Genomic DNA, 12,743 nt, shown 5'->3' with positions numbered 1-12,743 from the left:
TCAATTTATATTCATATTATATTTATTATATTACATTCATTTATATTTATATTCAATGTTTTATCAGGGTTACCCAACGAAATGGAAAATGACTCGGGATTGAGTCCGGCCACTGTGATGCCTGTGAAATAAAACAGGTTATCAGATTTGGGGTTACAGAGTAAGAAGGTGGTAAATCAAAATGAATGAATGAAAATAACAACTGGCACGACATCGGTCAGTGGCGGGTTTGATATAGCCCATGAACGTCAGACAGCCCACCTTTGAAAATGATTATTTCTGGGAGACCGACAGGGGGGGGTGGTCCCCCCTGCACAGTCGGCGACCGGCGGGGCTTCCCCATCAAATTACGCCCTGGGGGATCAATGCCCATACTGCTTCCCTACTAATCTGTCGCTATTAGTCCGAAAGGCTACTTCTAAAGGCCGTCGCTTTATAAGTGTCACCGAGGGAAGGGAAATCGGGCTCCGTCAATTCGCGACAGGATGATGCGAATTCCTAAACTTTCGCCCCGTGGTGCAGATTGCTGATCCGCGATTTTTGACCACTCGCGGGTAATCAGCAGGTGACAAATACCGGGAGACTCTTGGAGAAGTGGGGTGCTTGAAACGTTAGGCTGTTCAAGCCCTTTTCTTGAACAGTCGTGCGGATTACAAGGAAATTAGAAGAGATTTGAAATGTTAGTAAACATTTTTATTTGCATGAGGAGATGTGGTGTTACTGGCGACATGGCTCAGGCAGAAAGAGCAGTCGTCTGGCAGTTGGAGGGTTTGCCGGTTCGATCCCCCGCCTGGGCTGTGTCGAAGTGTCCCTGAGCAAGACACCTAACCCCCAAATGCTCCTGACGAGCTGGTCGGCACCTTGCATGGCAGACAATCGCCGTTGGTGTGTGAGTGTAGGTATGACTGGGTGTATGAGAAGCATCAATTGTACAGCGCTTTGGATAAAGGCGCTATATGAATGCCAAATTGACCGTTTTCCAGTCTATAAAAACATTTCCTGATAAGAGATGTCAAAGCTAAAGGTCAATAAACAAGTGATCTTGGATTTATCTGCAATGGTTTGGTTTGATGAATGGTTGATTTTGTAAACACCCAAGAACCTTATGAGAAAAGTTATAAAGAGAAGTTAAAGATCTCAGTTCACATGGGAGCTGGCCCAGCTGGACGCCCAATGGAATGCCTGATGAGCATTCCCCCTCTCAAAGACCCTGGTTGAGCACAGCTCATACGCAGCTAGACCAGCTTATAACCAGCTTGACCAGCTCAATTTTCAAGATGGTCAAGCTGGCATAGCTGTATTTTACAGCAGGGCTGTAATGGTCTTCAGACCTTGTCACACATGCGGGAACTCAAAACTGTGATCCTCCATGGTCATAATTATCATATTAAGAAACGTAGGGAAGACCAGGAACGACCTCAAACTTTTAGGTCTTCGCTTAATTAAAAAATGTACACACACTATTGCAAATATTTGTAATCCCGAAGAGACATGTCTTTGCTATTACGATAGACCATCAGTCGAGTTCTAGGACATTCCTGTTATTTACAGTTCCTGACAACAGCAAGTTTGGGACACGTTGCAAAAGTATCCAGAATTCTGGAAAAAAGCTTTGTTTTCAAGTCCCATATTGTACATCTTTGCAGTGTTTTAATTTAGGTCCTGAGATCTATAAGAAGATGTTTGTGTTGTTTTCAGTACCAAAAACGATGGTTATCCAGTTTTACATGTCCATTTACGTTTACTTTTTTTTAAATTACATTTTTGTCATTTAGCCGACGCTTTTAATCCAAAGCGACTTATAAGTGCATAGGTTCTTCCACAGGTTAAAGCATCACATCCATAGCTAGTAAAATACACATGAAGTGTTGATCTAAACATATAGTCATCATAAGTGCAATTTTTTTCTTTTTTTTGGGGGCGGGGTTAGACAAGAGGGATAGGGATATCAGAAAGGGGGGCGGGAGAAATCAGGAGGGAGGACTAAGGTACAGTTTGAAAAGTTGTGTTTTTAGTCTGCGTCGAAATAGGGGGAGGGATTCTGCTGTCCTGACAGTGGTAGGCAAGTCATTCCACCACTGAGGCACCAGAGCGGAAAACAGGCGTGAACGTGCAGCTCGACCGCCAGAGCTGGCAGACCGGAGTGGTCTAGCTGGGGAGTAGGGAGTGATTAAGGATTGTATGTAAGGTGGGGCAGTCCCCTTAGCAGCCTGAAATGCCAACACTAGGGCCTTGAATCGGATGCATGCGGCAATAGGAAGCCAGTGGAGGCCAAGGAGGAGTGGGGTGACATGAGCCGACCTGGGCTGACTGGTGATCAGGCGGGCTGCAGCATTCTGGACCAGCTGGAGGCTGGTCGGTTGGGAGACCGACTAGGATGTCCATTCTCCAGCACCTCTCATGAGCTTCAATGCCTCACATTTTCTTCATACGGATTGTGTGGATTTATTTGGGGACTGTGCATTTTGATACTTTCATAGTGTTTTTATAACACCTTCAACTCCTTTCTGATCCACGTAGCAAGGGACATGTAGTTTTTTACAATACGGGACCATTAATACAAGTCAAAGGCTGGTGAATCCAACATTTCTTACCGTATTAAAGTTTTCATCTGACAATTGTCCTGTAGAAATGATCAATGTTTTGTCTAACTGACCGCATATGACATAATTAATATGTGGTGAATGAAACAGATGAGGGTGAGTACTATGTAGGACAGAGTAAGTGCATGGTATATATATGGAATATGCAACATTACATTAAAAGTTATTGTGGCTGATGCATTTATAATAGGCACAGCGTTTCAATGTGCCCCGGCTGTGCTAGTTGTACTCCTGCATGGCTTACAGTTTCTGCTTGCTAGTGAGATGTGTAAAAACTATTCTTATAACCCACATGATCACGATTTAAATGACGTATATTTGGGGTCTGTGACATTTTGGAGAAAAAACATTACTTGTGTGGTGCTAAAACAAAGATGGTGTAAAATCCAGCTATGACCAGCTTGAAATACCGGCTATCAGCTGTTCAGCCTAGGGTTGCCACCTCAGTCCTGTAAAAATCTTGGACACATACGAAGCTGGCAAACTGAGTAAGCCGGACTGTCAATCGAGGGTGCGTGAGCCTGAAGGAATGAACGAACACTGGATACGATAAGCAACATTCGAAAATACTTAGATTCCGGGACATTTCGTTTCATTCTTTTTTCCAGGACAGACAACAAAAATCCGGGACAGTCCCGGAGAATCCAGGACGGGTGGCAACCCTAATTGAGCCGGTCAAACCATGTTTAGTACAGAGCTGGTGTAACAGGTCAACCACTACCAGCTGTTTCAAAACCTAGCTTGAGCTGTTTTTTCAGCAGTTTTCGAATCGTCCTGCCAGTCATCCATGAGTACCATACATAAATTAAAACAATCATTATTGGGCAAATGCAACTGCGCGTGTGTGTGCTCTGGTGTGTGCTCTGGTCTCCCGTATATATCACAGAAAAGCTACTTCCTCTGGCTTCCTTCTGGGGGGATTCCGAAATTATTTTTTATCATTATCACTGAGCCAGCCGTTCATTCGTCTCCACTGCCTTCGGTTTTAAACACAGGCTACATATTTTTAATTAAATTAGACAAACACGCTTTGAGTAACTGATAGAAATCTTATCAGAACGAACACTTGGTGTGTCAGTTTCCGGTCGCATGACCGTAATCCAGTCATCAAGCGCTGGTAAGTCCCCATTCCGGTAGACCACTTCATCCAGCACTTGTTTTCAGTTCGTTTAAATTCACAGCCGTTCTCGTAACGGCATCAGAACGTTAACGTAACGCGTCTCCTCACGTAGTCCACGGAAAAAGGTACGTTCTCGCGGAACGATATTAACAGATTATTTTCTGACTGTCAGTTTAAACACCTTTTCAGTAGCTTGGTTTTGTCCTGTGACGAATGATAGCCAGAACTGTTTACTGTTTACTTTGAGATGGGAATGTTAAGTTTATTTTAATGTATGTAGTTTTGCGGTTGTTCGTGCTATTTAATATCTTATGCTATTTTCACCATCACTTTCAGTGAATGTATAGTACATAAACTCATTACTGTAAGAAAAATCAGTTCATAGTTTAATTTGATCCCGATTAATTAATGGGCTCAGGTGAGTCTCCTTGTTTCGGCGAAGTGACAGCTCATTTACTTTGTTGGGTGACGCAGGCATATCAATGGTGTCCAGAAATTATGTGTCACAGAAATACTGTGCTATACTGATACTATACTCCAAAATGACACCCGTCTTGAAATGAATGTAGAATTCTGGTAATTCTAGAATTCACAGTTTCAAGCTTAACAGAAAATGAAACATTCAGCAGTATTTCCAGGAAAAGGGAAATGAGGTAGACTTATGAGTTATTTGTTATTTGTTGAAGTTGTGGTTCCCCAACTCGATCCTGGAGTACCCCTTTGTATGCTGGGTTTTGTTCCAACTTTCCATAATTGTTCCAATTATGTGCTTTTCATCTTAAAATTGATTATTTATCGACCACTTTATGCCAGAAATGGCTTTGCAATGTATTGGTAACGATACAATTACCATGTTAATATTGTGCTTATTGCATTATCTTGCAAACAATTACATCCGAAGAGGTGACAAATAAAGGACTTAACTAATAGGCTCATAATTCAGTCGTTGAACATGCATTTAATTCGATTTGTGCCCTTAAACATATCAGTGCAGTGCAGGTTCGCCTTGTTATCACCTGTTTTACCTTTGAATTCTTTATGATATTCTAAATGGTTGCCTTTAGCGGCCAGTTGTCAACACTTTCATCAATTAGGAGCCTATTGATCCACTTTGGTGTTTCATTTGATCAGTTAAAATAATTAACCATTTTCTATGCAATTTCTTTTCTGATAAATGTATGCATTGTTTGCAGTATAGCCAAGTAGGAACATTGGAATTTTATTATTTATTGATATGAACAGCTATCTGACAAAATGTGGTGTAAGAGGGTAAATGATCCCTCTAAACATGAAAACCACCAGATTTTAGAGAAAAGAACAGCTTTTTAAAAGTCTTGGATTGCAAGTGTGGTTGGAACGAAAACCAGCATACACAGGGGCCGAGTTTGGGGACCTTGTTGTTGTTTATTGCTTAAAGCTACAACAGGTCATTTGGGACTTCTAACAGCCAAGAGAGGAATAGCAGCAACGAACACCACAACACTGTTTATCCCTCTGTGAACACGCTGACGTTGAAACGGCATTGGCTGTGAGAACCAATTTTCAACCAATGAGCTTGAATTTTTGTACAGTTATCCCAATATTTGGTACAGAGTGTCAGGCTGTCAGCTGTATATTTTGAAACGCGAATTTAAGGACAATTAACACTGAGGCTGAGGGTGAGTCAACCTGTCAGTGAACCCTTTTCAATGATAGGAAGGGATTTACAATGGTCTAGTAACAATGTTTTAACACACAATTCGCACCAATTGTACCTTTAATATCTCCACAAATCATATCCATGTCCTCTGTGTCCAAGGTTCAGAATGAAGTCCTCTCTTCTTCTTGGGCTGATTCTACCCGGTCTGCTGAGGGCTTCAGACACAAAGTATTTTGTTAATGGTATGTTTCCAATCAGTCGGCTTTTAAAAAGATATATGCAAATCATCTCAATTATGACAATTATTACAGAGCCTTGGTACTTATTCCTTGGTACCTTCTTCAAGGAGTTTGTACACCAAACTATCAGTAGACTTATAGTAAGGTGTTTTAGTATGTTCAATATTGTACTCTGAAAGGTAGTTGTTCATTTATAGGGACACTTCAGCCAGTCACAACGTTCAGCAATACCGAAGACATTGGGAATTTGCAGGATAAAAAAAATTGTACTAATAGTGACTTCGTGGAGGTAAGGAAAATATGAAAGTACACCAGATCTAGAATGTGATTGTGTTTATTTTACCTGACTTAAAATTGGCTTCTGCTGAGATTTTATGCACTACAGTTCAATTATTTCAACTGCTAGCTCAACACACGTGTAAGAAAGGGTATGAAAAGTAATGTGGGCTCATAGTGGCCATTTCAAGTAAGGGGTGAGGTGGATGACCATTAGATTAAGCAAATAATTATTTTTAATAATTTATGTTTTTCTGATATCAGTTGTTTTCTGTTCATATCACAGGACTCCTTCCTGTGTATGATATGTATATCTGTTGGTGGTGAAAATTCACGCCATTGCCACGACATTCTTGTTCTTGAACGTAGACCATGTTAGCCTAGTATATATATTAACTGGTATTTAAGAAATAATTTCCTATTTTAAAAATGTGTTCTCTTTTAGAATTGCGTCAGCATATTCTTGAAGAACAAAACAACAGGACTCATGACTCAATTTGCAATGAGAAGCGATGAGGTTTCTGACTTTGAAGTTCCTAAAGGTATATTCCATTTTTGATTATATTCATATATCAGGAATATTTTTTAAAAATTAGGTTTAGTTTATTACTTTCATATTAAGTTAAATGTTCAATTATGCCATACAACACAGTCATTTTGTTACTGTTATATTTGTTTTCATGAGACCCTAATTGATTGATTAAGAGACAGCTCAGGCTTTTTTGGGGCCTAGGTCTTCGGTGTCGATTGATCGTTTTGATTGAGTCCGATCCAGTCGGAGCAATGCCGGGCCCACTTAAGCCTCCACACGAATAGGAGTGTGATTGTTCCTTTTCAAGAAGGACGCCCATTTTGTTCAGTCGCAGAAATAGGTGGATTTCGTTTGGAGAACATCACTTGTTTTTTGACGACCGAGTTGAACTGCTCGTGGAATGCGGTGAACACCCGCCCGGGATACCGCACCACTCTGTCCGTTCTATCGTAAGCACTCACATAATTTCTTTCTTCAGCAAAGTTGTTTTCAAACCGTGTAACATTAGCCCACAAATCAGTTTGCACATTCTTTTTTCTTTAGTCGAGATGACGGAAAAGGTAAGATCCTTTTTGACCAAAAAGATGGCGGAGCCATTGTTTATCTACAAAACAAAACAGATCACCATGTTCAACTAAGCATCAATGTTTCCTCCGAGAACTTCTGGTACATTCATTATTGGGCTTTCCAACCGTCTGATTTAGGTAAGAATCCCTATCTCCGGGCAAACGCCTTTGCACTATTGGACAGAACAGATCTGTCTGTGCTTTTTTGGCAAGTTCACAATTTATTGTTTGTTATATTTTTCAGTAAAACTCCGTCCTCCTCAGAACATATCAGCCTCAGTCATTGAAGGAAAGCTACATATTAAATGGGACAAGCCAGACCCAACAATTCGGAACGACTGCTTTCTATATCAGTTAAGGATTAACAAGGATGATGAGGTAATTTTGTATGTGTGTATATATATCATATTCTTTGAGTTTACAGTTCCTTATAGTTCTGCTGTGTACAATGGGCTCTGAAAATATTAGCAAATATTGACTGTCAATGCCCAAAAAATACTTCAAAAAATAAATAATATGATAACTGAGCTAAACCCAAAATGCTGAACATGTGAAAAAGACTATTTATGTTTCAATGGAACCAACCAAAATCAAACATTAATTTAATAAAAAATAGATTTCACCAAAAGCAAGGTTCCATAATGAGTAGCTGGTTCTGGTACTTAGTACTTACCTCTGGCATGGATTCTAATGCTTTATAAGACTAAGGAACACATTTGGAGGGATTTTGGACCATTTGTCGATGCAGATCCCTTCAAGATCCTTCGCATTCATGGGTTTGGCTTATCAACTGCCCTCTTCAGTTCAGCTCACCGGTTTTCCATTGGATTGTGGCCTGAGATGGCCACTGCAGAACGTAGATGTTGTTGTCACAGAGCCATTTTCTGTTCTGGGGTTTGAGGTATGATTTGGGTCATTGGCTTGCTGGAAAGTTCACCTAGAACCAAGTCTCAGCCTTGGTGGAAGAGGCAACCAGATTGTCAGTTGCCTGATACTTGGTGGAATCCATTATAACATTTTTACCAGTGGCCCTGGTCCTGTGGAATTAAAACAGCACTGACCCACCACCATATTTAATCCTTGGGTATGATGCACATCTCCTTTTATGCGTCTCTGTTCCAGTGCCAAACAAGCTGATGCTTTTGGTGCATTCCATTTTGGTCTTGCTTGGTCATGAAATACAAGTGAACGAAGGTGATGTGGTCAGATGAGACGAAATTGAACATTTTGGTCAGATACATTACATTGCATTACATTATTGGCATTTGGCAGACGCTCTTATCCAGAGCAGGAGACAATCCTCCCCTGGAGCAATGCAGGGTTAAGGGCCTTGCTCAAGGGCCCAACGGCTGTGCGGATCTTATTATGGCTACACCGGGGATCGAACCACCAACCTTGCAGGTCCCAGCCATGTACCTTAACCAGCATCGGTATATTCGCATAAAACGAGATGTGCGTCATACGCGCGGTGAAAAACGGTGGTGGGTCAGTTTTCCAGGAAGACAAAAAAAAAAAAAGCCAAAGACGATTTCTTGTGCATTGCCAATCAGGGGTGCCAATAAGTTTTGAGCCAACTGTACGTACAGCCCTGTTACGTCTCAATTTGTATGCTTATGTCTTGTAAATGTCTCTGTGCAATAAAGTAGCAAAAAGTACAATTAACTCAACCGTCTTTTTAAGGTAACGGACCTCGAAGGGGTGACAAAGGCTGAGCGCAGTGTGGACCTAAGAAAGAGCAATTTTGTGGAAATGAGAGTCACCACGACCGTGCATTGTGTGCAAAATCACATCTGGAGTGACTGGAGTGCCGCTGTCGGTACGTTGTTTTACGTTTTATCGCATTCGACAGTCATGAAATGAGTCATACATTTGGTCGGCCTGGCTGTCCCACCCCCTCAATTTTGGTCATGTCGGATAAAGTCGGATAAACTCTCTCTAAATGTGGTGCACGTAAAATCCACCAGATGCCATACATGTTTCTAGGGTATCGCTTGAAGTGCTTGAAACAGCCTCCTAAGTACCGTGTGCTCAATGTGTCGTGTCTACTCAATGTAGTGCTGACTGTCCAACACACAGTGGGCTCAGAAAGTATTCATACCCCTTCACGTTTTGCACACGTTATTGTGTTGTCAATTTACTTGGATGAAAAAGAAAGAAAAATCACTACTAATGCACCAGTGTGAGACGTTTTAAAAAACACTTGTCAAGATTCGTGCATTAGGAAAAAAATTTTGTTGACATGATGCATGTTCTGCATCATTTTGCATCATTGACATTGCATATACAATAATATTTTACTGTCCCAACCCTGTAGTTTTTCCAAACTGTTGTGTCTTGCCACAGTGCCTGGTTTCTCAGTTTGAGTCAGGGTTAGGCAACCCTGGTCCTGGTGTGCCAGTGACATTTCTGGTTTTTGTTCCACCTTCTGCTTGATCACAAGAGTCTGATGGAGGATTAAAAGTCTGAGGCTGAATATTCTGTGAAATGCTGAGTGGTCTCCGGGTCAATTAAAATAAATCCAGTTATGTAGATACGGGTTTGGTTGGAGCACTCCCAGCCCAGAACAGCCTAGCCCTGGTCTGAGTGATGATATGATGAAAGAAATGGAACTTGGCATTTCAAAAGAGGAAGAAATGGATCCTTTGTGCTCAAGAGGAAGATAGTTTATTTTTTTCGTATTCCTTGAAATTCAAATGTTGTGGTTTGAGGGTGTTTGTCGCTGCAATTCCTCTCTTGACCGTGAGAAGTTACAAAATTACCCATTGTACCTTTAATGCACGTCCAGCGTGAAATGGGGCAGCCTGTAGCATAGTGGTTAAGCTACATGACTGGCCACAATAAGATCTGCACAGCCATTGGGCCCTTGAGCAAGGCCCTTAACCCTGCATTGCTCCAGGGGAGGATTGTCTCCTGCTTAGTTTAATCAACTGTACGTCGATCTGGATAAGAGCGTCTGCCAAATGCCATTAATGTAATGTAATATAATGTAAAAATAATGTTCTCCCCCTTTGTCAGAGGTGCCTGCGTCTGAGAGGTATCTTGATGAGTTAAACCCCCTGGTGGTTGCAGCCATTGCGCTGGGCATTCCCATGTTTCTCCTGGCCATCCTGCTGGCGTGTCGATGTCACAGGTGTGTGGGCACCTCACTCGAGCACAGAGCATGTATGCACAGCGGCCCAAATGCAGTCACGCATCGAATAAAACACACAAGACCAAAGGCGTGTCTTCAGAAGTCATCTAACGTAAACATTTCTGGAAGTGCTTTCACACATAACAAGAGGGCTGGCTTCATTATAGTACGCAAAGTCCGTTAACCTTTTCACAAAAGGGTCATTTGCAAAATTGTACTTCTTGGATCGTCGTATAAAATCATTCTTCACCAGGTAATCCGTCAACAGGAGATGGCTAGTTACACTCGACCGTGCTTACTCCATAGAACAGCAGGGCTCTATAATATTTGCAGTCAGAAGAATACATTTTGTAGATTTTGTTTTAGCGGTAGTGTTGGGCTTTGGGTGTCCTTCCTCTAAAGCGTGCTAGTATAACATGTTTGCCTTCGCAGTATCAATACAGTGCCCTACTTTATTTCTCCACCTTCACACGAATTGTATTTTAAGGTTTGACAGTCTTTGACCTTGTTAGTATGACCTCAGCCGTAGAAGCACGCCTCTAGCCACGTACTGTACCTAGTAATCAATTGTTGTCAATCATCCGCCGCTTCATTTGTATAAATGCCCTTATGAGCAACAACAGACAGAGCATTATTAAGTGGAGAATTCAAATAGCAAATGAGTAACTTACAAGTAGCAAATCAAAACACCAATGACTGTAAGTTTACTGTTAATATTAAACTTCACTTCCTTCCTGTGATCGAACTTGCAGTCGAATGGAAAAGCTCTTTCCTGTTCCGAGCCCTTCGATGAAGGTAAAAGAACTACTGGAAAAAGACAACTGTATCCAGGTAAAGAGAGCTGTGATCGGTCCCATGCAGTGCGCAAATCAGAGAACCACCATTTCACTCAAATATTATATTATCCTAATTGAGGGGAAAAAAAGTATATGCAGCATACTTATTGGTATTGGTATTGGTGCTGATTGCTGCAAGAGATTAACCAAAAAGTTATGCAATGCTGGTTTCTGGCAGACTACACACCCAAATGAGGACAGTTCTTGGTTTTATTTCATGTGAGCAATTGGTTTTTCTCACTTTTCCTGTTTGATGTTTACATGACATTATTGGCATTTGGCAGATGCTCTTATCCAGAGCAACATACAACAAAGTGCATACCCATAACCAGGGATAAGTGCGCTGAAAGACCCTAGAGGGAAGTACAGTTTCAATTGCTACCCGTACAACAAAGATAAGGACCAGGGCCTATTTTTTATTATTATTATTATTATTATTTTTTAAACAACAAATAAACAAACAACAAAGCAAAAGTGACCAAACTTAACTTTCCAAATACTGCTTACCTAGCCAACTAAAAAATACCGAAACGCAACGTAAATCACAAAGACAACAATTAAGGTTCACAAGGAGGTAGGGAGGGATGGGGAGAGGTGCTGCTTGAAGAGGTGCGTCTTCAGTTTGCGCTTGAAGGTGGGGAGAGATTCTACAGTTCTGACCTCAACGGGGCGTTCGTTTCACCACCATGGAGCCAGAACAGACAGTAGTCGTGAGCGTGAGGTGGAGGTTCGGAGAGGGGGGAGGATGTTGCCTTGTGAATCCACTATTAAATGCCGCAGTAATTAATTGTTGTTTTTCTCTTTTAGGTTTTTCCTAAATATATTGAAGAAACAACTGAAGTACTGATTGTTGGAAATGATTAATGTTCAAAGATCTCGGGGTTGATGTGGATCACACATAGAAGTGTGCTCTTTATTTTTCAGGCTTTTCTGTCCAAAGCAACTGTATATTGAATTCAGACTTCAGTATTTTCCTGCCTTGCTCTCAAGCTAGCTTTTCTCAGTCACGTGCTGTACCTACAGGAACTTTCACAGGAATTGACGTGCCTCTTTGCTCTGACTAACGGGCAGACAAGTTGAGTCAGTTCCCCTCAGCTTGCTCTTACAGGGAAATTTTTCCATTCTTTGGAAACCAAAATGGGGAGGTGCCTGTTATCAGGAAGGGCGATTTACTGGAAGAGTTACTGACATAACAAATTACATTTCAGTCGTCCTGTGCAATATTTCTGTGCAGTGTGAAATTAGTACATGTGGCATTAAGACTTTGTTGTGAATATAAAAATAAAAAATAAACACTTTTTAACTGTGTGAAAATGTCATGTATTTACCTTGTCCACTTCTTACCCCTTCTTCTCATTTTGAGAGGTCTTTATTTTATGAACATATTGCTATCACTGGTCCTGCTTAATCCCTTGCAAATGACAGATTCATTTCATCTTCAAGCAGACCAAAGCGAAGCTGCTGGTGAACTGAATTTGTTGGTGAAACTGTAATTGTGCAACCACTGTTTAAGTGTGTGTATGGAATGTATGTGTGCATTTAATGAGTGAACAAAGTGGGAAATTGTATTGCAATTGTGAAAAATATATTTGAAAATATACAGTACTGTGCAAACGTCTTAGGCACCCAAGATAAATATAAATTTGGTCTTAGATGTGTATTGTTTTCTGCATCAGTGTGTAAGTAGAAAAGAGCATATTTGAGATTTGGAAGCATTCTTCTTTGCATTGCATTAAATAAAGTAAAGTATCATGGTAAGTAAAAGACCACTTTTCTGATAAAAACTCGGGGCTGTCTTCTGG

At 41.0% G+C, this 12,743-nt stretch overlaps 1 protein-coding gene across 4 annotated transcripts; it reads left to right on the top strand.

The window, feature by feature from the left end:
• Positions 1-3,477: 3,477 nt before the first annotated feature.
• LOC133117120 (interleukin-5 receptor subunit alpha-like) lies at positions 3,478-12,255 on the top strand. 4 transcript variants are annotated; one of them, XM_061227256.1, is made up of 11 exons: positions 3,478-3,720; positions 5,522-5,604; positions 5,799-5,890; positions 6,323-6,419; positions 6,738-6,858; positions 6,953-7,113; positions 7,220-7,353; positions 8,656-8,791; positions 9,991-10,105; positions 10,858-10,936; positions 11,749-12,255. In XM_061227256.1, the coding sequence occupies exons 2-11, from the start codon at positions 5,529-5,531 to the stop codon at positions 11,803-11,805; spliced, it is 1,068 nt and encodes a 355-aa protein (XP_061083240.1). In that variant the 5' UTR covers positions 3,478-3,720; positions 5,522-5,528; the 3' UTR covers positions 11,806-12,255. The 4 variants fall into 4 exon arrangements, with proteins under 4 accessions (XP_061083240.1, XP_061083239.1, XP_061083242.1 ...); XM_061227255.1 differs by having other exon boundaries at positions 3,714-3,848; XM_061227258.1 differs by lacking the exons at positions 6,738-6,858; positions 6,953-7,113 and having other exon boundaries at positions 3,714-3,848.
• Positions 12,256-12,743: the final 488 nt, after the last annotated feature.

This window comes from Conger conger, chromosome 17 (assembly GCF_963514075.1).
Source record: "Conger conger chromosome 17, fConCon1.1, whole genome shotgun sequence".
Classification (NCBI taxonomy): Eukaryota; Metazoa; Chordata; class Actinopteri; order Anguilliformes; family Congridae; genus Conger; species Conger conger.
The sequence above is the reverse complement of the archived record's forward strand: the minus strand, read 5'-3'. Positions and strand labels throughout refer to the sequence as shown.